The following is a 24,661-nucleotide window of genomic DNA, read 5'->3' as shown; positions in this document are numbered from 1 at the left end:
AATTAAAGGTGTGTTTGAGAGAGGGACTCTCACTAACCTTGGAGCTTACTGATTTGGTTAGGTTGGCTTTCAAAGATTCATCTGTCTCTGCCCACCCAGTTCTTAGGTTACTGAAGTGTGTGTGCCCTGCCTGGCTTATTACATGGGTGCTGAGATCCAAACTCAAACCCTCATATGGCAGTTTACTCAGTAAATCCACCCTATTGTAGTAAGTCCACCCTATTGTTTGTCTTATTTATTTATTTATTAAATATACAGTGGTCTGCGTGCATGAACCAGATCTCATTACAGGAGGTTGTGAACCACCATGTAGTTGCTGGGAATTGAACTCAGGACCTTTGGAAGAACAGGTAGTGCTCTTAAGCACTGAGCCATCTCTCTCCAGCCCATATTGTTTGTCTTTTTAAAGCACCCTACTACTGAGCAACATCCCCAGTCCCTATGAACTTGAAACTGAATATATACCAAGTTAAACAAGATATATATAAAAGAAATTCATATGAAATGTCTAGAATAGGGTTAGGGTTAAAAAAATAGGAGGCTAAGGGTGCTCAGTAGCAGAATGTTTGCCTTATATATGCAAGGCCCTGTGTTTAATTCCAAATCCCCACACACACACACAAAAGCCTAGACACAGCTGAAGATGATGGTACATACTTAGAATTCTTGCCCTTAGGAGGTAGGTACAGAAGAATCAGAAGTTCAAGGCCACCCTTTGGTACATTGCAAGTATGAGATAACTGTCTTAAAAACTAAATGAGTAGCCAGGCGGTGGTGGCGCACGCCTTTAATCCCAGCACTAGGGAGGCAGAGGCAGGCGGATCTCTGTGAGTTCGAGACCAGCCTGGTCTACAAGAGCTAGTTCCAGGACAGGCTCCAAAGCCACAGAGAAACCCTGTCTCGAAAAACCAAAAAAAAAAAAAAAAAAAAACTAAATGAGTGGCAGACTGAAGGGAAATGGGCAATAAGTACTTTCTTCTTGAAGCTGTGAAATACTGATTGTGTCTGCTGATGGCCATACAATGTCTGTGAACAAACTAAAAGCTGTTGAAATCTACGTACGTTATTCATTTTTAAAATGTTTGACTCTGGGGCTGGAGAGACAGCTCAGCGGTTAAGAATAGACTGTGTTAGTAGTCAGGCATCTGTACTAGCCTGACCTTGGGGTATACATCCTCATCTGTAGCCACTAAGAGCACCACAGGTGCCACATTCAATATGTTCCCTTTTAAAAGAACCCTGCCCACCTCCCATCCCTCCCTTTCTCTGTTTCTGTCCGTCTGTCCACCCATCCATGCGTGTGTTTCTCTCTCTCCCTCCCCTCTATTCTCTTCTGTCCCCAGAGGCTGATCTCCTTTCCTCCCTTTTCCCATTCACTTTCCCTCAATAAAAACCCCTCCACCTGAGCTCTGCTGCATGGTACCTTTCTCTCTCGCATCACTTTTTCTAAATTACAACAGACTGTTCTCCCAGACTACCCAGGTTCAATTCCCAGCACTCACATGGCAGCTCACAACCGTCTGTAAACTCAAGTTCCAGGGGATCTGACACCCTCACATCAATGCACATAAAATTAAATAAATTTTTAAAACATAATATAATGTTTGGCTTTATGAGGCAGCATCTCACGCTATAGTTTAGGTTAGTCTGTAATTTGCAGTGATTCAGCTCTTCACCCCAAATACTGGGATTACCATATCCAGTCATGTAGAATCTTTAAACTGACTAGCAGAATTTCAAAGAGTTTTATATTATCACTAAGGTTCATACATGTGTCTGTAAAACTAAAATTTCAGGGGGAGAAGGGTTCGAGAGAGAATTTCTCTATGTAACAGCTCTGGCTGTCCTAGAACTTGCTTTGTAGACCAGGCTGCCTGCTTCTGCCTCCCAAGTTATTATTACAAACTACTTAGGATAATATAGAAATACAGTTTAGTACTTAGTTACCTATTACAATAAAACTTGTCATGTTAGTTATGTTTTGAAGGTCAAACAGAGATATGTTTTAGATAGACTTCAAATACTTCAGAGATCTACTGAATGTGGCATTTAAGATGTTTTAAAAACATAGGTTCTTTCTTTTTTTTTTTTTTAACGACAATGATACATGCCTGTTCCTGGCAGCACCAATCTGCTTTGGAGAAGATGATGGGCATCAAAGAAACTCCATATAGAGTTTACTTTCTCTGTGGCAAAAGTTAGCCACTGGGCAAGAAAGTGCCCTTGCCTCAACTGCTGACAGTATCTTGTCCAAATTGGACAAGCAGGCACAGAGAAAATGACTTTCAAACTTTGGCAAGACATGGCAGGACAGGCCTTCAGAATACCGTGCTGGCCTGCAGGGATGGCTCAGCTGTTAAAGACTAGGCTCACAACCAAAAATTTAAGAGTTCAGTTCCCAGCACCCACAACTGTCCCTCCGGGGTTTTTTGTTTTGTTTTGTTTTTTTAAAAAAGAATATCCTGCTTCACAGAAAAATCTGTCAGCTATTCTAGGCCTGTAGGCTGAAGAAGGATGCCCCATGTTACACAGGAACCCTGAGTGACTGTCCAGGCAGCCAGGTGTTTCTCTCATTTCTCACATTTTTTCCAAGTCGACTGTTTGCACTTCCTGCTTATTTAGGTAATATTATTTCCTTCTCGGGTCTCTGAAGGAACAGAAGACTAGATAGTTATAATTACAGTTTTCCTTAGTTATGATAAAAGATGAATTATCTATAAAACTTTAGACTCATAAAAGATAGGACAGATGACAGAATATTTAATTTTGTCAAATACTAATGGACTAGATATTATAACTGTAATTCTTACTTGATAATTGCTTTGTTGTAAGTAATTTTACTATGTTAAAGTAAAAACCTTCGGGAGCTGGAGAAATAAGCCTGAGCCATCAGCCAAGCATTTATAAGTGATAATAAGCCTCTGAGTAGTTATTTGAGAACTTGGAGAGAAAGCTTGAGTACTGGGATTAAAGGCATGTGCTATCACTGCCTGACTAGAAGTACAATCTTTACAAAGCAGTCTTTTAACTTCAGACTCTGGAAGACCTTACATTGATCCCCTAAATAAACCTTATTTTAAAGATTTAAAAAAAAAAAAAAAAAAAAAAAAAAAACAGAAAATGAAGTTAAGGATATGATGAAGAATGCATGGCTAGACTAAATATTAGATGCCACCTTGTAATTATTTCTAATAATTCTTTATATAATCCTAAAATTGCATCTAAATTTAAACAGATACCTAAAATTTTGGTATAAAGAAAATTGTTATAGGGTTGGAGAGATGGCTCAGCGGTTAAGAGCATTGACTGCTCTTCCAAAGGTCCTGAGTTCAATTCCCAGTAACCACATGGTGGCTCACAACCATCTGTAATGAGGTTCGGTGCCCTCTTCTGGCCTGCAGGCATACATACAAACACTGTGAAATAAATAAATAAATAAACAAACAAATAAATAAATATTTTTTAGGGAAAAGAAAATTGTTATCTATTAGAACAAAAACTAAAAGCATGCTTTAAAGTGATTCCATAGAATAAAATTACAATAACCTGAAGGAAAGGCAATTATCACCTCAACACCTAAAAATGTTTACTTCTGCGATGTGTGGTCATACACACTAGCCAACTCAGCACTTGGGAGGTGAAGGCAAGAGGGTCATGATGAATCCGAGGTCAGCTTGGAATGATAGTGAGACACTGCCTCAAATAACCAAACAAAGAAAACAATATTCTTTTCTGTAGTATGTGGTATGAACGTGTGCACATGAAGACCAGAGGGCAACACTGGGTGTCTTCCTGCTTCACTCTCCACTTCATGCTTGTGACTGTCTCTCCCTGAACCTACGGCTCATAACTTGGCTATGCTGGCAAGTCATGACCTTTAAGTCCATTTTGATGTGAGTGCTGTGGATCTGAGATCAAGTCTTCACAACTGTGCAGCAAGTACTTTACCAACTAACTAAGCCACCGCCCCAGACAAAGATCTCTTCTAAGAGAAAATGGGATGATGGTAGCTTTGAGGTATTGCTACTAAAAACCAATTTGTTCTTATAAATCTACAGAAACATTTCATTTCAAACTGGCAAGATGTTAATGAAATGTCTGAGAACAGAACAAGCCAGTGCTGTATTGCTACACTCCACTCCACAATAAATGGTTCCAACTCTAAGTACAACCAGGCTAACTAACTACCAAGGAATCAAACTCCCCCTAAAGCTTCCTCAGAAAAGAGCAGACACATATCTGAATTTATTTATTTGTTTGTTTGTTTATTCATTCATTCGTATTCATTCATTCATTCGTATTCATTCATTTATTCATTGGTTTTTTGAGACTGGGTTTCTCTGTGTAACAGTCCTGGCTGTCCTGGAACTCACTTTGTAGACCAGGCCTGTCTCTGCCTACTGAGTGCTGGGATTAAAGTGGTGCACTACCACTGCCCAGCTGAATGTTTTTTAAGTATCTTGTATTATCAGAACTATGCATTCATTTTATGCTGAACGGATGTAAGTGAAGCGTTCTGTAACCCAAAATCAAAGTCTGTGATGCTCTTAAGCTCAAAATAAACAGTCAAAGCAAAAATGAAAGAGTGTTCAACATTATTAGCCATCAAGGAAATATAAACTAAATTTACCATGACTGATCAATACACACAGGTATCTGGGGTTTTTCCCAATGGCACTAGTTCATAACTCCATTCCTAAAGTAGGTATTAGTTAAACATAATTTAATCCTCCCTGCCTTTCTTTGTCACCTCCATTTCAGGAAAGAATGCTACATGGAGATGCCAAGAGGAATCTGGATTTTCTCACCAATTAATTTTATTAGCATTAGATATGAAACAGTCGCCACAAAAACCCAAAAGGAAGCCAGGAAGTGGTAGTACACATCATTAATCCCAGCACCTGGGAAGCAGAGACAGGTGGATCTCTGTGAGTTCAAGGTCAGCCTGTTCTTACAGAAAAGAAGTCCAGGACCCGCAGGGCAGTTACACACACACACACACACACACACACACACACACACAAAAAAAAAAAAAAACAAAAAAAAAAAACCCTATCTCGAAATAGAAAAAAACAAAAGCCAAAAGGACAGAGTTCAGAGAGCTTCCAGACAAGAGAAATTCCTAGACAATGATGAACCTGTAGTGATATTTTATTTACGTTTTAATAATTATGTAAAGCTTGCCTAAAGATCAGAAGGGCAAAGCTAAGTCACTAGAGGTCAGGCAGTGGTGGCATACATCTTTAATCCCAGGATTTGGGAAACAGAGGCAGATGGATCTCTGGGCTACACAAGATCAATGCAGAAGCAAATCCAGATGGTGGTGCCTCACACCTTTAATCCTAGTACTAGGGAGTCATGCCTTTAATTCCGATTCTGTTCTATGCCATCTACCTATAGTTCTTATCAGGTCCTATAGTTTGAGAGTTCAGTTCCTAAGATAGTTACTGCCCCTCTCTTCAGATACAAGTTGCAAACCTGGGTGGTTTTACCTTGTGCTTCTAATTTTCCAGTACTACAGTTACACAGTGAGACTCAGATTCACAAGAAAAATATGAAAAGAATGAGTGTTGGAACCAGGCAGTGGTGGTGCACACCTTTAGTCCCAGCACTCAGGAGGCAGTAGCAGACACACCTGTGTTTGAGGCCAGCCTGGTCTACAGAGTCGATTACAGGATGGCCAGGGCTACACAGAAAAACCCTGTTTGAAAAAAAACAAACAAACAAACAAAAAAAAAACAAACAAAAAGAAAAAGAATGAGTGTTGAGATTTCCATGTGGTTGTGTTGTTTTGATTTTTTTTTTTTTTTTTTTTTTTGGTTTTTCGAGACAGGGTTTCCCTGTAGTTTCTAGAGCCTGTCCTGGAACTAGCTCTTGTAGACCAGGCTGGCCTCGAACTCAGAGATCCGCCTGCCTCTGCCTCCCGAGTGCTGGGATTAAAGGCGTGCGCCACCACCGCCAGGCTTGATTTTTTTTGATAATTTTATTGTTGCCTTTTTTTTTTTCCTTCAGTACTGGGGCTTACGCCCAGGGACTCATGAATGCTAGGAGAGCTTTGGCTTCCTTTCTCACAGAACAGCTAGAAGTTTGTAGATACAGTAGCAAATATTTGTAGAAGGAATGAATGAATTCATAAAGCAGTCAGTGATTCTGCCACGGAGTTCATCCTTTAAGCTGTACTAATGAAAACTACCTTTACTAATTCCACTGGCCTGCCTGGCAGGAAAACATGCATTTTAAAGGGACACTTGTGTGTTCCCCTCTTTGGCTACTGGACATTGGAAGAATGAACTCCAATAAATCAGAATTTCCTCAGTAATCCCCTGTGGAGAAGTCTGAAGACATTAGGAGGAATTGGTTTCAAGGAGAAAGGTTTACAACTGAAGATGATTGTGGAAATGGAAACTTGCAAGAGAGGCTTGGGCATGGAACTCAGTGAAGCTAGACTGCTTAGTTGTGCATATTTTTTCTTTTAGTTTGATTTTTTTTATGGTTTTTATTGAGACGGGATTTAGCCCTGGCTGTCCTGAAACTTGCTCTGTAGACCAGGCTGGCCTTGAACTTACAGAGATCCTCCTGAGTGCTGATATTAAAGGAGTTCGACACCACACCCAGCTAGTTATACATATTATATACATTCTTCCCTCCTATTTAAACCTTACCTGCAAGTTAAAATCACAAAGATAAGAATGGAGAAATTGCTGGTTCTCTTTGCCCTTCTTCTTAATGTAACCACACTGAGTAAATATTTTCCGGCTTTAATCTATTAGTTTGGCTCTTTTAATTGGTTTGTCAAGGATAGGTGGCCAAACCTGGTTTGTTTGAAAACCCCTAAATCTGATAACGCTAATTTTTCTTTTTTGGTTTCTTCGAGACAGGATTTCTCTGTGTAGCACTGGCTGTCCTAGAACTTGATCTGTAGACCAGGCTGGCCTTGAACTCACAAAGATTCACCTGCCTCTATGTCCTGAGTGCTGGGATTAAAGGCCATGCCACCACCAACTGGATAACACTGATGTTTTATGAATTAACTTGATAAGTTTTCAAGTTGTAATCTATTGTATTCTGCTTCAAACACTTTAACAGATAGCATTTGGTATGAAACTATTAGATTGTTCAGAAAGTAGAAAACCATTAATACTAAAAATGAATATAAAAAATCTAAAGAAAGAGCCAAATCTAGTGGGGCATGCCTATTTCAAAAAACAAATAAACAAAAGACTAAATAATATGCATCATCAAAGAAAAATGTTCTGAAGCAAAACAAACATTGATTCAAAGATATTTTTACATTAGTACTAACGTTAATATACTTATAACAACTAGCATTACATTTACAGTTTACATTCATATTTTATGAGATTTATGTGCTAAAGGAGATACCTTATAGTCACATTTTAAATGTACACATCTAAATTAAATCTTGTGGGGTCCTAAGAGATGTCTCAGTAATTAGAAGCACTTGCTGTTCATGAAAAAGACCCAGGCTCAATCCTCAGCACTCACATGGTAGTAGTTCACAACTGCCTATTCCAGATAACACAATGCCCTTTTCTTGACTCTTTGGGCATCAAATACACAGATAATACACACATACATGCACACATGTGCGCACACACACACAGAGAAAGGCAAACAAAGGCATAGATGCTGGTTTTATATATGTGAATATTTTGCCTAAATGTGTGCCTGGAGCCCATGGAGCTCAAAAAAGAGGGCCTTGAATCCTCTGGAACTGGAGTCATAAAAGCCTGTAAACCAACATGTGGATGCTGGGAATCAAACTCAGGTCCTCTGTAAGAACAAGTGCTCTTAACTGCTGAGCCAACCCTCCAGTCCCAAAATTAAAAAATCTTAGATCACACTATTTATATGTTGCCCAGACAGGCTTCAAACTCTTAATCCTACCTCACGCAACCTGCGTGTCGGGATTAATTATAGAAATGGGGTATGATGTCTGGCTAACAAACTTATTTTAAACTTTACTGGAAAATCTTTTAAAGGTTAGGCATGAAATATGCCTCCACACCCAGTACTCTTACAGGCTAAAGAAAGAGAAGCTGGGCTAGAGAGATGCCTCAGTGGTTAAGAGCATTGTCTGCTTTAATGCTCTTCCAAAGGTCCTGAGTTCAATTCCCGGCAACCACATGGTGGCTCACAACCATCTGTAATGAGGTCTGGTGCCTTCTTCTGGCCTGCAAACATACAGACAGAATATTGTATACATAATAGAAAGAAAGAAAGAAAGAAAGAAAGAAAGAAAGAAAGAAAGAAAGAAAGAAAGAAAGAAAGAAAGAAAGAAAGAGACAGACAGACAGACGAAGGGAGGGAGGGAGGAAGGGAGGGAAGGAAGGAAGGAAGGAAGGAAGGAAGGAAGGAAGGAAGGAAGGAAGAAAGAAGCTGAGTTGGAGGCTATCCTAAGCTATATAGTAAGACCTTGCCTAAAAGCACTTGGAAAAATTAATCTTCAAAGTGGAAGGATAAGGTTAAGTAGTACAGAGCATACCTAGCACAGATGGGTCCTGTGTTTAACCCTCAACCCCACAGAAACAAGCATGGGAACAGGAGCATATGATCAGACAGTTATTATTCAACACTATTTCCTTACCTCTAAAAATAAAATCATTTCACTATGTACTTTTTGAAAGATTTATTTATGTATATGAGTACTCTATTGCATGCATGCCTGGATGACAGAGGAAGGCATCAGATCCCACTATAAAATAAATGGTTGTGAGACACTAGGTAGTTGGATGCTGGAAACTGAATTCAGAACCTCTGAAAGAGCAGCCAATGCTCTTAACAGCTAAGACATCTCTCCAGCCCTATGTATTTCTTAATTGTTTGAAAATTAAATGTGTATTATAGCTGGGTGTGGTGGTGCACACCTTTAACCCCAGCACTTGATAGACAGAGGCAGGTGGATCTTTGTGAGTTGAGGTCAGCCTGGTTTACAAAGTGAATTCAAGAACAGTCAGAGCTCCATAGTGAAACTCTATCTCAAAAATACAAAACAAAAAAATAATTAAATGTATAATATATTCTATAAGTGATCAAAATAATATTGGTTATAACTACTAAGAAATATTCTGAGGGCTGGAGAGATGACTTAGCCATTAGTTAGTAAGCACTTCAATACTGAGGCTCACAACTGGCGCTAATACTAGTTCAAGGGGATCAAATGCCCTCTTCTGAATTCCTCAAGGACCATCACACCTGGCTAAAAGAAAGGAGGAAGGCAAGGAGGGAAGGAAAGAGGAAGAAAGGGAGAAAGAAGGGAAGATATTTTCAGCCAGCAGAGCATGGTTTCATTGTTTGAAAATTAAATATGTAATATAGTTGGGTGTTGTGGTGCACACCTTTAATCCCAGCACTTGGGAGGCAGAGGCAGGCGAATCTCTCTAGTTCAAGGCCAGTCTGGTCTACAAAGTGAGTACCAGAACAGCCAAGGCTGCTACATGGAGAAACCTTGTCTCAAAAAAGTAATAATGAAATAAATAAGAACTTCTGAGCCAGAATTGTTAACATCCCTCTAATGCCAGTACTTGGGAGGTAGAGGAGGAAGAAGGACCAGGAATTCAAAGTCACCTTCAGTTACAAAACAAGGCTGAGGCCAACCTAGGTAGCTTACATGAGATTTACTCTCCAAAAATTAAGAAAATATTCTCAAACTGAAGATATAACTCATAGGCAGAACACTGGTCTGACATGTGTAAGGCTCTGTTTTAACCTTAGTACCGAGAGAGAGAGAGAGAGAGAGAGAGAGAGAGAGAGAGAGAGAGAGAGAGAGGAAAGAAAGAAAGAAAGAAAGAAAGAAAGAAAGAAAGAAAGAAAGAAAGAAAGAAAAATATCCCTATTCCTTTCTGGTCTGGAGTATACCTTAGTGGTAGTATGATTACAAAGCATTCATGGGACTCTGGGTTTGATTATCAACACCATGTGAAGAACAACAAAAATTGTTTTTAACTATTTTGTGTATGTATGCACCCACACATGTGCATGTGAGGGTCAACAGACAACTTTTAGGAGCTGGCTCTTTCCTCTGAATTTTAAGAAGATTCCAGGGATTCAACTAAGATCATCAGGCTTTTGTGGCAATACTTTCTGAGACAAAATATTAATTTTTTCCTTTTCTTTTTAGTAAGGGAATCACAATAGGAGCTGGAAGATGGCACAGTAGTTAAAAGTACTTGCTGCTGCTGGGGCTGGAGAGATGGCTCAGAGGTTAAGAGCCTGCTCTTCCAAAGGTCCTGAGTTCAATTCCCAGCAACCACATGGTGGCTCACAACCATCTGTAATGGGGTCTGGTGCCCTCTTCTGGCCTACAGGCATACACATATACAGAATATTGTATACATAATAAATAAATAATTTTTAAAAAGTACTTGCTGCTCTAGAAGAGGCCCCAGGTTCAGTTACCAGCACCCATGTGGTGGCTTAACTCAAGTTTCAGGGACTCTGATGCTTTCTTTAGCTCTCTACACCCAGTTTCTAATAATATTTTAAAAATTATTAGCCGGGCGGTGGTGGCGCACGCCTTTAATCCCAGCACTCAGGAGGCAGAGGCAGGCGGATCTCTGTGAGTTTGAGACCAGCCTGGTCTACAAGAGCTAGTTCCAGGACAGGCTCCAAAGCTACAGAGAAACCCTGTCTCGAAAAAAAAAAAAAAATTATTGGGGCTAGAGAGATGGCTCAGAGGTTAAGAGCACTGACTGTTCTTCCAGAGGTCCTGAGTTCTATTCCCAGCAACCACATGGTGGCTCACAACCATCTATAATGAGATTTGGTGCCCTCTTCTGGCATACAAACATACATGGAAGGAATGTTGTATACATAAAAAATAAATAAATTTTAAAAATATTTAAAAAGAAATAGATGAAAATAAGTTATAGACACTATTTGAAGAAACGTTTCTTTTTTTGAAAAAATGTTTTCAATGTTTTAAAGGCTTGGTCTTCGAAAATTTTTTTCCAGACTTTATTAACTTCCTCTTAAAGTCAAGGAAAAGCATATGTACGCAAGCTTACCAAATTTAATTTAACCTAAATATCAGCAATTTACCAGGGGTGCAGTGCAAACTTATAACCTCAGCTTGAGCAGTTGATGTGGAAGGGATCACACCTGAGATCAGCCAGAGCTACAGAGTGAGCTCTAGACCAACCTAGAATACATAACAAGATTCTATCTCAAAAAATAAATTTAATAAATACAACACTAATGGACTGGAGAAATGGCTCAGAGGTTAAAGGTACTGGCTGCTCTTCCAGAGGTCCTGAGTTCAATTCCCAGCAACCACATGGTGGATCACAACCATCTGTAATGAGATCTGATGCCTCTTTCTGGTATGCAAACAGGCAGAACACTGTACACATGATAAATAAATACAACACCAACATACATAATGCCTATCAACCTTTTACATATCACTAAAAAAAAGAATCAATTTCACTACAGCATGTTATTAATTATGTAATGCATTCTAATTTCTGAACTTTTTTCTTTTGAGATAGGATTTCTTTGTGTAACCTTGGCTGTCCTATAACTAGCTGTTCTGTAGACCAGGCTGGCCTCAAACTCACAGAGATCCACCTGCCTCTGCCTCCCGAGTGCTGGGATATGGGCATGTGCCATCACTGCCCGGGGTAAGTTTTAGAACAATTTTTTAAAATATATCTTTATTTATTTGTTTGTTTGTTTGTTTATTGTGTATGCAGTGGTCTGCCTGCATGTATGTTTGAATACCAGAAGAGGGCACCAGATCACATTATAGATGCACCAGCGTGAACACAGTATTGAAGAAGAATCAAGTGAGGACTAACTACATCAACCATCTGTAAGACTTACTACAAAGCTATGGCAATGAAGGCAGTGCAATTCTGGTGAAAGAATAAAAAAATAGACAAGAACCCAGAAAGAGACAAACACAAATGAACTCAACCAATCTTTGACAAAGGGACAGCAATTTATAGAGAAAGGGCAGTCTCCTCAGCAGATCACTGGAACTAAGCGTCCACATGCAATAAAGCAAACGTTTATATCCTCCATAACAACTTTAATTGGACCATACATATAAAGAAAAGTTAAAATTATGAAACTCCCAGAACGCAACAGACAGAACCAAGATGACTTAAGTACAGTGATGACTTTTATCTCTAACAACAAAGGCATGAATTCATGAAATAAATGACTGATAAGATAAACTTAACTAAAATTAAGCAACTGCTTTGCAAAAGACACTAAAAACGGAACGATAAGTCACAAAATGGGAGAAACATTAGTAGAAGACCTATCCGACAAAAAGAGTATTATCTAAAATATACAAGGAACTCTAAAAACTCAACAATAACAGAGCTGGAGAGAGTACACCTGTGATCCCAGCACTGAGAGTCTGAGGCAAAAGATTCTGAATTTAAGGCCAGCTTTAACTATGTAGTGAGAATATCTGGGGGGAAAAAAAAGACAAAAAGGGGGGGGTGGAGGGGACCAGCAAACTGCAAAAAGCCAAAAATAAATAAATAAATAAATAAATAAATAAATAAATAAAGCTATTCTACATTCCTTAATCCCAGTACTTGGGATGCAGGAGGACCATGAATGTGAGACCAATCTAAGTGAGATCCTATTCCTTATCATTACTATCAAAGAAAGAAAGAAAGGATGATTCAAGCCTGTAGTCCACTTAAGGGGTCAAAGTAGACATTGGCACTGTAGCTCGATGGTGGGGGTTCCTATTAAATATGTGCAAGATACTGGGTCAGATCCCCAGCAAGACAGAGATCTAAACCAAAGAAGAGATAGCAAATAAGCCTATGCAAAGAATATGCACATCATTACAGAAATTCAAATGAAAACCAACACACTCATTATAATGTCCAAACTCCAGAACACCAAATTCTAGTAAGGCAGTAGAGCAATTGAAACTCCTTCACTGCTGATGAAACAGTCACTCTGGAAGTAGAAGTTGCTTAAAAACTGAATAGCCTGGACATAGTATCACATACCTCCAATTCTAGCACTAGTGAGGTACAAACAAGCAGGAGGATCAGGAATTCAAGATCATCCTTGGCTACATATACAAGGCCAGTCTGAGTTACATTAGAACCTGCCTCAGAAAGAAGATGGATGAGACTTAATACTTTGTACCATATGATCTAGCAATTATACTCCTTGGTTTTTATACAAAAGGTCTAAGAACTCTGCAATTTGGGAGCCTGTCCTGGAACTACCTCTTGTAGACCACTGGCCTCAAACTCAGAGATCTGCCTGCCTCTGCCTCCTGAGTGTTGGGATTACAGGTGTGCGCCACCACCGCCCAGCTGAATATTTTTTAACATTATTTTCAGGTGGCAGCATGCTAATACACATGTCACCTTCTACCATGTGAGCTCAGGAGAGCTAACTCAAGTCATGAGGTTGGGGATGTGGCCTTTATCCACTGAGCCGTCTTGCCAGCCTTGAAATCTTGGTATCTATAGTATCACAAAGACAACAATGGCAAATAAATTCAAACAACTTAGTTAATATGTTTCGTTGTAATTAATACACTGTTTATGCTAATTTTCACTGAAAGTCTGTACGCCCTTAAGGTTGTACCAGGAATGGCAGAACACACTTGCATTTGTAGCACTTGGCAAGTTGAAGCAGAAGGATCTCAACTTCAAGGCCAGTCTGAACTATACACAATGAGTTGACAGCAGGCCTGAGCTACGGAAGACCTGCATCATAAATTAAATAAACAAACCTCTTTTTTACTCCCTTTTACTTGGATGGCTTATGCTCACATCTTGTACTGAGGTACAAATGATGAAGAAGATGTAGAATATTCCAGTTCCTTGGAATCAGTTCCCAGGACTCTTTCAGAAATTCCAAGTTTTAACCAAGTTCAATGTGGCCTTCAGAAATGTTTTATTTGGGAATGGGAATGCATCTTGGTTCTAGAGCACCTGCCTAACATTCATGAAGCCCTAAGATCCAGCTTTAACACTGCTAAATAAATGAGTATTTTTTTTAAAAAACATTTAAAGAAATGTTTTGTTTGAGCAGAGGTCTCTTGACTTTTTGTTTGCTTGAACTAGGTCTCAACCACGTAGTCTGGGTGGGCCTCAAATTTGTGACCTTATGCCTCACTAGCCTGAGTGCTGAGAGTAGAGATGTCTCTCCATATGTGCCTTTCAGAAGTGTTTTGTTGTTGTTCTTGTTTTATTTGAATACATGTATTTTTAATTGTTTGACTTACTTATCTTGTTGGGCTGGGAATCTATTACCTGGAGCCTCATGAATGCTGGGCAACCACTGAAGCACTGACTGTATCTACAAACCTTGAACATGTTTTTATGAGATAGACATTGTTTTTACTTTAGCCTCTGTCCCATCATATTTTCCTAATCCCAACCCAATTTAGTCATTTTCTTCTTTTAATTTTTTTTAATTATTATGTATATGATATTGTCTGTGTGTGCCAGAAAAGGGCACCAGACCTCATTACAGATGTTTGTGAGCCACCATGTGGTTGCTGGGAACTGAACTCAGGACCTTTGGAAGAGCAGGCAATGCTCTTAACCGCTGAGCCATCTCTCCAGCCCTGGTCATTTTCTTATTTGTCTGACTGCCCAGTAACTCTGACCGAAGGCCCTAATGTACATCTCTGTCCTAGAACTGAAGTCGCACTCAAGTTCCTTTCCACTGAAATGTCTTTATGAAATTCTCCATCACGTTAATACATATGTTTTAGAGATAGTCATTTCAGTCTCCCCTTCTTAAGGGCCACATAAGTTTTTAGAATAATGAAATTAAATAAGCCTACTTCAAAGAGATGGTGGCTAGTGTTATTTATTTATACATAATTATATGAAAGAATATACATTACTAAAGGATAGACAAGAGCTTATAGTCAAGTGTAAAGAACCATTACTTTTTGTCAAGTTAACAATTTGTTCTGATAATGTATTTGGCAATATTCTTTTGTTACCTTAAACACATGCACACTTCCATAAGCACACATTCAAATATACAACTATATTACAACAATGTAATTTAGGTCCTTATATAGATAAGCCAACATGAAGCTGGTATATCTGTAATTATGTACTAGAGCTTTGTATGGAGACACCAGCAGGGACAATCCTTTCTCACACACTAATGCTGAAAGCAGATATGAGATAGGATACACCTGGCACAAAATTTTCCAATGATCATTTTCTATGTGGCTTTACTCAAGCTGTCTATTAAGGATAAATTAAAAGACTCTTTACCTGTCAGGACCTGAGTTCAGGCACTCAAGAGTTTCGTATTTCTCTTGCAGAAGCTGATGACAATACTAATCCCTGAACTGTGTAGGGAGGTGCATTCCTTGCACTGGCTTAAGTGCTAGTGATTTCACCAACCCTTGAAGTGCAGAACAGTAAAAAAACAGTTTTCAGCCGTTTTCGCTTACTAGTTTCTCATTTAAAAAAATATATTACAAAGTAAGATCTCAAATAGTTTCTTAAAATAAACCATGCCTAAAAGACAATGCTTTAGCGTCTAATAGTATCTCAGGATTAATACATATATCACAAGATGGCCTCTTCACCCATTAAAACTTTCTACCGCAGCAATTTCAGGGCTTCAGATACTTTTCTAGTTGGTTTTACCCTAAAGCATCAAAATTTAGTGGCTCCTGATATCTGAAACAAAATGTTGAATTTTTTGTTTGTTTGATTTTTAAGACAAGGTCTCACTGTGTAGCCCTGGCTGACCTGGAACTCACAGAGATCCACCTGCCTCTGCCTGCAGTGCTGAAATATCAATCTTGCATAAGGTAATAGGTATTCATGGCTACATGATGTAATCAGCTAAGTTAAAATGTTCCCTGTTAGCAGTAGATAGCTCTGGAAAGAGCTGGGTCGAATTTATAACCACCAGTTTCTAAAGGGACAACATGCCATACTCACCTATAATATAAAAACCATAGCCGGGCGGCGGTGGCGCACGCCTTTAATCCCAACACTCGGGAGGCAGAGGCAGGCGGATCTCTGTGAGTTCGAGGCCAGCCTGGTCTACAAGAGCTAGTTCCAGGACAGGCTCCAAAGCCACAGAGAAACCCTGTCTCGAAAAACCAAAAAAAAAAAAACCATAAAATGCTACTAGGCCAAGAGCAAAATTAAATTGTATGTGATTGTATGTGACTGTGTGTGTGTGTGTGTGTGTGTGTGTGTATGTGTGTGTGTGAAGGTCAAATCTATTCCTGCTGCGTATACAATCCTTAAAATATCGAATCAAAAATTACCATTTTACAGGATAGGCTCCAAAGCTACAGAGAAACCCTGTCTCGAAAAAGAAAAAATAACATTTTGGAAATTATATTCTAAAATCAAACAAGCTTCACACGACTGGGTTTCCCCTGATATTATAAGAGAAAAGGATTGCGAAATGTGTCTTAGCTAGTTCTGAAGGAAAATTTTGTTGTTGGTTTTGTTTTTTGACACAGGTTACTCTGTGTAGCCCTGGCTGTCCTGGAACTCACTCTGTAGACCAGGCTGGCCCTGCCTGCCTCTGCCTCCTAAATGTTCCTAATGCTGGGATTAAAGCCATATGCCACCACCAGCCAGTGGAAAATATTTTAAGTATCTAAAAAATGGTAATGTTTTATCTAAATCTCTCTACAAATTCTCTTTCCTTAAATGTGCACTGCTTTCCTGACTCCGTGAGAGCAATAACTAAGGTTGCACAAAGTGTAGGCAGCTCATTGCCAATTTAAGCACCATGCAGTTGTGCACACTCAGAACCTTTTAAATTTCCGAACCCTTTCTTGCAGTTTGTAAGGAAGTGTCTGTTCTTTGTTTGTTTTTGGGTATTAGAGACAGGATCTCTCTTTGTAGCCAGCCCTAGCTGTTCTGGAACTTGTTCTGTAGAACAGGCTGACTTGGAACTCAGATATACATATGCCTTGTTTTTTTAAGTGAGCTAAAACTAAACGTGCCTATGTACACTAGATACTTCATTAAAACCCTGCACTGACTTAAATTTTCTAACTGAAAGCTAGCCTTGATTTAACTGTCTCAAGTGTTTCCATTTTTCCAAAGAGGTGAGGAAATTGATCCTTCTCTTATTTGACAGGCAATTTTTTAAAAACTGGCTCTCGTTCAAGTTCATTTGAAGAATCTTCTTCTAAACTTAAAATGTAGCAGTTCAACATCACAAACTAAACTACTGAGCATAACCTAACTGCAGCAACAGGATAGGCAACCTCTTCTACCTCATCTTCCTACTGACAAGGCATCTTAGAAAAGTCAAGACACAAATGCCAGACCTTAAAATAAATCTGTATGATTTTTTTCAGCACACTGTAAAGCAAAAGAGAAGAATAAAAAAAATAGGAATTTTTTGCCGGACGGTGGTGGCGCACACCTTTAATCCCAGCACTTGGGAGGCAGAGGCAGGCGGATCTCTGTGAGTTCGAGGCCAACCTGGTCTACAAAAGCTAGTTCCAGGATAGGCTCCAAAGCTACAAAGAAACCCTGTCTCGAAAAACCAAAAGGGGAATTTTTCAAAATATCAATAACTTATTCTATGTCAAATAAGATTTTTCTGTACGTAACTAAAAAAATATTCTGACAAGAAATGTTAAACACTAAAGTAAAAAGCAATTTGGCTCCATTCATCTTATTTGGGATAAGATTTGAACCCCAAATCTATTACAACCTTACTGAAATTACAACATCTACAATAGTTCTCATTTAAAGATGCTAACTGGGCACCCACAAAAATACACCGTGCTTGTTTTTTAACATCCTCATGAACAACACCAATATCTAGCTTCTAACCTTAACACTTGGCCTCATGAAGCAAGTATTTTTTTTTTCAGTTATAAGATTTACTATCTCAATTAAATATACAGTTCAAGGTGATGAGGTCTTTTAAGAAAAACACACATGGGCTGGAGAGATGGCTCAGCGGTTAAGAGCATGGCTTGCTAATCCAAAGGTTCTGAGTTCAATTCCCAGCAACCACATGGTGGCTCACAACCATCTGTAATGAGGTCTGGTGCCCTCTTCTGGCTTGCAGGCATATATTGTATACATAATAAATAAATAAATATTTTTAAAAAAATAAAAATACACATAAAAAATAAGATCCTTTGATAAAACTTTCATGTTCAAAGTATTTATTTATTGACGTCTGGAGGTGGTGGCACAGGCCTTTAATCTCAGCAGCAGGCAGATCTTTGAATTTGAGACCAGTCTGATCTACAGAGTGAGTTCCAGGACAACCAGGGCTACACAAAGAAACCCTGTCTCAAGAAAAAAAAATCGGCTTTGTTATGCTTGTTATCATATTCATTTTACATTATAAAAATGTGAATTCCCAGGATAACAACAAAATGTTTCAAGTAAAATTTAAATTCTGACCCTTCCCTTATCTTACAATACACAATACAATAGTAGATAATACTATTTAAATATTCCCATAAACAAGTAACAAACTTGCTTTGCTTTCCTTTGTTCTATTGCTTTTTGAGACAGAATCTCACCACATAGAACAGGTTGGCCAGAAACATATAGCTCTCTTGCCTCAGCCTCCCATCCTGGGATTACAGATATGCACTACCATGCCTGGCTCATTCTAAACTAATCAGCACTGAAGTCTCAATTTGAAAGTACAAGTCATTCAATCTCTGTCTCTCCACATACCAAATTAAAATGGAAGTCAGGTCTTACCTTCATCTCCTTCTGGTGCATATGAAGCTGTAATAATGTCAATATCAGCACAATTCATCACAATCTGATTGGTTGCCTGCCTTACCTAAGAAGAAAACAAAAACAGTTATTATCAGAAATAGCATAAAAATACGTTCACCTTCAACCTGGGCTAATGTTTCATCCAATTTTTTTAAAACTTAGACTTATACAATAGTAAAATAAGTTGTTTTAATACTTCCAAGCAACTCACATTTTCTAAATTACATTACATGTTTAAGTTTTTCAAACTTTATTTTTTGGTGAGGGGGGTGTTCAAGACAGGGTTTCTCTGTGTAACAGCCCTAACTATCCTGGAACTTACTTTGTAGATCAGACTGGCCTTGAACTCACAGAGATCCACCTGCCTCTGTTTCCCAAGTGCTGGGATTAAAGGTGTGTACCACCACCACTCAGCTAAGTTTTTCATTCTATTTAAATATCTGATCAATTAATAAAATCTTTTATACCTACATCTTTATTTTTAAAAAATCAAAAAGATTCATTTTAATATTAGGGGTTGGAGAGAGGCTCACCATTAATAAAGGACGGCCAGAGTTTAGTTCCCAACATCCACATCAGGAAGTACCCCCGTCCATCTGTACCCCCAAACACACACACACACACACACATATTAAAAAAATAAATCTTTAAAAAGTTTAGCTAAGGAGGCTGGAGAGATGGCTCAGTGGTTAAGAGCACTGGTTGCTCTTCAAGAGGTTCTGAATTCAATTCCCAGCAACCACATGGTGGCTTACAATCATCTGTAATAAAATCTGGTGCCCTCTTCTAGCCTGAAATAAACAAATAAATCTTTTAAAAAAAAAAAAAAACAAAAACAAGTTGAGCCAAAGTCCAGTCCTCTGAAGAGCAGGAATCATTCTTAACCACTGAGCCAGTCAAACCTCCAGTCTCCTAAACCGTAGTCACTAACTGAATTTTAATTTCAAGAAAAAAATTAATGTTTTTTTAATTTTTATTTCTTTTGATGGTGTTTTTGTCTGCGTGTATATCTGTATGAACGTGTCAGATCTTCTGGAACCAGAGTTACAGACAGTTGTGAGCTGCCATGTGGGTGCTGGGAATTGAACCGGGGTCCTCTGGAAGAGCAGCTAGTGAGTACTCTTAATCACTGAACCAATCCAGCCCCTCAAGAAAAATTTAATACGAAGACGTTTCTTACATATTACACTAGTTACATACTATATCAGCACATTGAAGACATGAGGGTTTCCTTGAGACTAAACTATGATATAAAAAAAAAAAAAACCTCATAAAATAGGAGCTGGAGAGAAGACTCAGTGGTAAGGCCACTGGCTGTTCTTCCAGAGGATGGTGTTTAGTTCCCAGCACCCACACAGCAACTCACAACTGACTGTAACTCCTCCAATCCTAAGAGATCCAAACCCTCTTCTGATCTGTCCACTGCATGTAAATGGGACACATACAAGCGGCAAAGCACCTATATACAATAAAAAAAAAAAAAAGTTTTTTAGTTTAGATTTTTCTTTTCTCAAGGAAACATTTGAAATGTAAAAGACACTATGGTTTATGACTTACCATCAATATTAATATCAATCTCTCATTTGTGTTAGATTTAAAGGGGGGAGGGTTTGGGAATAGCTCAATTGTAGAGCACTTGCCTAGAAGCACAGGGTCCTGAGTTCAGTCATCACATTGGGGGGGATGGTTACTCCTTATCCTTGATCAACAGCCTGAAAATATTAAATGGAAAGTTCCAAAACCTATTTGTTTTGTGATACTACGGCCTTATATTTGACAAGCACTCTACCATTTAGATAAATCCTAAATCTGAACAATTCTTTTTTTTTTTTCTGTCCTGGAACTAGCTCTTGTAGACCAGGCTGGTCTTGAACTCACAGAGATCCGCCTGCCTCTGCCTCCCGAATGCTGGGATTAAAGGCGTGCGCCACCACCGCCCGGCTTGAACAATTCTTAAATCTTAAATTTTACACCTAAGGGGCTGGAGAGATGGCTCAGAGGTTAAGAGCACTGCTACTCTTCCAGAGGTCCTGAGTTCAATTCCCAGCAATCACATGGTGGCTCACAACAATCGATAATGAAATCTGGTGCCTTCTTCTGGCCTGCAGGCATACATGCAGGCAGAACACTGTACACATGATAGATAAAATAGATAAATGGTACACTTAAGGTAGGTAGTGTCTCATGTCTGTAATCACCAGTACTTGGGCAAATAAGGCAGAAGGAACAAAAGTTACAGACCAATTTGGGCTCTATATACAGAGACTTCAAGGCTAGCCTGAACAACACAGCCACACTTCCTTTCTTTATATAAAAAAAAAAAAAAGGCGCCAGTAGTGGTACACACCTTTAATCCCAGCACTCTGGAGGCAAATCTCAGTAGTTTCAGGCCAACCTGGTCTACAGAGTGAGTTCCAGGACAGCTAGGGCAAAGAAAACCTGTCTCAAAAAACCAAAAAGAAAGAAAGAAAGAAAGAAAGGAAGAAAGAAAGGAAGAAAGAAAGAAAGAAAGAAAGAAAGAAAGAAAGAAAGAAGAACAAGGTGGCTCACAACCACCTATAACTCCAGTTCCAGGGGCTCTGAAGCCCTCTTCTGAAGTCTGTAGGCACTAGGCATTGCCTACATACTGCAAAACCACACATAGCAGGCAAAAACACCACCACACACACAAAACAAAAAGAAAATAGAAATATAAAGTCTCAATAAAATAAAATCTAAAAATAAAAATTACTTTTTAAAAAATTACACAGCTTAGCATAAAATCTCCTGTCCTGTCAAGGAATCCTTTGTCCAGTTTAGGCAGACTATAATTCCATTTACAGCTAGTCATAACCTTAGAAATCCAGGTTATCAGATGACTGTTAGAGACATCCAATTGTTTATGACTGTAGAGACATCCAAGGGTTTGTATCCAACTATTATTTTACTTAACAAAGGCCCAAAAGTACAAAGATAGTAATATAAAGCTTGTTCTTCCATTAAAGAACAAGCTGGGCATGGCAGCACACACTTTTAATCTCAGCACTTGGGAAGCAGAGACATGTGGATCTCTGAATTCAAGATCAACCTACTCTACAGAGGTCCAGGACAGCCAGGGCTACACAGAGAAACCCTGACTTGAAAACAACAAGCAGCTGGACGGTGGTGGCACACGCCTTTAATCCCAGCACTCAGAAGGCAGAGGCAGGTGAATCCCTCTGAGTTTGAAGCCAGCCTGGTCTACAAGAGCTAGTTCCAGGACAGCTAGGACTGTTACACAGGGAAATCTTGTGTAGAAAAGCAAAAACAAAAACAAAAAAAGAAAAGAAAAGAACAACAAAAAAGGAGAACAGAATAGTTCTTATACCACGTGGCAACACTCTAAAACATATAGGAAAGCCATAAAATATGCTCCTATGACTTCAGGTATTCAAATGTGTGTGTTATTTGTTTGTTTTATCACACACAATATAGCCCTTGCTGTTCTGCATTTCACTATGGAGAACTCACAGAAAGTCACCTCCCTCAGCCTCCCCTAAAATTATAGGAGTACTTCACCACACCTGTAATGATCTAATTAATTTGAACTACTTTGCAGTGTTCCTATGATTAAAAGTTATTTATGAAGATGCTTCCAAAAGAAGTTTATTTCTATTTTTAAAAAAACATTGCTTTGCTACTTGTTTATATGTTATATATAAACAAAATAATACTATAATAAACATCTTGGTCTAGAGTTTTCTTGTGCACATGCAGAATTTTTTCAGAGAAAAAAACAATTTTTCTAGACTGCAGGATGCGTGTGTGTGTGTGTGTGTGTGTGTGTATAACATTACCAAGACTCAACAAATTCCCTCCAGAGTAGCTCCAACTGACATTCCACTGCACAAAGAGTAAAGAAGTTCAGTACCCTCTAAACCACTTTAATGTCTGATAATCTGGTAAATACTAAATGGCATTCTATGATTTTAATTATAATCTCCCAAATTATATACTCTGGTTACTAAACACATCTTGTATTTCCCCCTGGAAATTTCTTGTTTAAACTGTTATATCTTGAATATCCAGAGTCCTTATTTCAAATTCCAACACACATACACACACAGAGTTTATAAAAGTTCCTGTTTCAAAACGAAAATGTCACATAGTTTTAATTTTTTTTAAATAGCAATAGTCCTTCTCATTGTATTTCTTTTTTTTTTTTTTTTTTTTTTTTTTTGGTTTTTTGAGACAGGGTTTCTCTGCAGCTTTAGAGCCTGTCCTGGAGCTAGCTCTTGTAGACCAAGCTGGTCTCGAACTCACAGAGATCCGCCTGCCTCTGCCTCCCGAGTGCTGGGATTAAAGGCGTGCGCCACCACCGCCCGGCCTTTCTCATTGTATTTCATCAGAACATTCCCAATCAGTACCAAAACCTTTATGCCCAACTGGTCATAAAAAAAAAAAAAAAAACTTCTGCCTATTCATAAGCAGAATTAAAGAAGGGGAGTGGGAGCCATGCATGTAATTACAGTACTGAGAAAGCAAAGCTAGGAGGGTAACCAACCAGGGTCACAAAACAAGACCTTGTCTCAAAAAACCAAAAAGGTGGCTGAGGATGGCTCAGTAGGTGAAGACTCCTGCTGCCAACCCTAACAACCTGAATCCGAACCCCAGGACTTCTATATACATACCACGGCATCCCCAAACCATCTCCCACAAATAACAGATGAATGTAACTTTTTTAGAAAAAAGAAATGCAGGGGGAAAGAGACACTTAACTGTAGTTTGCTCCAAAGACAGAACTGAAAGAATATTTTTTCAAAGTCTGAAGCTTATGCCAACAAAATAACTTGGTTTAGGGGATGGAGATATAGATGGCTCAGTGGTTAAGAGCACTGACTGCTCTTCCAGAGGACCCATTTTCAATTGCCAGCACCCACACGGCAGCTAACAACTACCTGTAACTCCAAGGTTTGACAGTCTCACACAGACATACATGCAGGCAAAACACCAATGCACATAAAATAAAAATATATTATTTTTTTAAAAAGCTGAGTTAGTTGCTGGTCTTAACCCTCATCTAGGCAACCACTACTGTCATGCATCAGCACAGACAGTGGATTCTCACAGCAGACGTCATCCGATCTAACAAGGTCAACACAACTGCATTACTTTACATTCACAAATCACAGTCAGCTTAAAATGTTCACTTACTTTAGAAAGCATTGTGTACAATAGCAAATTACCAGTATTTTCTCATTCCTCCTGTGTTTAGGGAAAATCTACCTGCTTATACTAATAAACCAAGCTATTTGTTACTTAACAGCAACTTTTTCTTTTCAGGTTACTGACATTTTTAAAAGTCAGAGGAAAAACAACATGTGCCTTAAAAATAGAACTCCACAGCCAGGCAGTGGTGGTGCACACTTTTAATCCCAATACTGGGGGAAGGGGCAGAGAAGCAGGCAGATCTCTGTCATTTCAAGGCCAGCCTGGTCTACAAAAGATAGTTCCAAGACAGGCACCAAATCAACATTGAGAAACCCTGCCTTAAAAAAACAAACAAACAAAAAAAAACAGAACTCCATTAAACCATTTAAATATTAGTCAATATCACTTCACCTCCCCCAAAACAGTAACACCCTAGACAAGAAGCCAACAAAGAGAACTCTTAAAAACTGTGATAAGAGGGGCTAGAGAATTGGCCCAGTGGTTAAGAGCACTTGTCTTCCAGAGGTACTGAGTTCAATTCCCAGCAACCATACGGTGGCTCTCAACCATCAGTAATGAGATCTGGTGCCCTTTTCTGGCCTGCAGACAGACAGACAGGCAGAATGCTGTATACATGATAAATAAATAAGCCTTTAGAAAAAAACTGTGGTAAGAATGCTGAACTGTGGTGGCGTACGGGTGGAGGATTGTTTTCTTTATGGGACTACGCAGCAGGAGTTTGACCATGCACCAGTGAGTACATGAGCAACACA

General features: G+C 38.9%; 1 protein-coding gene across 1 annotated transcript in view; it reads right to left on the bottom strand.

Moving 5' to 3' along the window:
* Nucleotides 1–24,661, bottom strand: part of Npepps (aminopeptidase puromycin sensitive) — a 94,960-nt gene that overhangs the window by 59,895 nt on the left and 10,404 nt on the right. Inside the window, exon 2 of the mRNA XM_038325741.1 lies at nt 18,699–18,783. Within this exon, the coding sequence (XP_038181669.1) occupies nt 18,699–18,783 (85 nt within the window). The remainder of the gene's footprint in view (nt 1–18,698; nt 18,784–24,661) is intronic.

This window comes from Arvicola amphibius, chromosome 4 (assembly GCF_903992535.2).
Source record: "Arvicola amphibius chromosome 4, mArvAmp1.2, whole genome shotgun sequence".
Lineage (NCBI taxonomy): Eukaryota > Metazoa > Chordata > Mammalia > Rodentia > Cricetidae > Arvicola > Arvicola amphibius.
The sequence above is the reverse complement of the archived record's forward strand: the minus strand, read 5'-3'. Positions and strand labels throughout refer to the sequence as shown.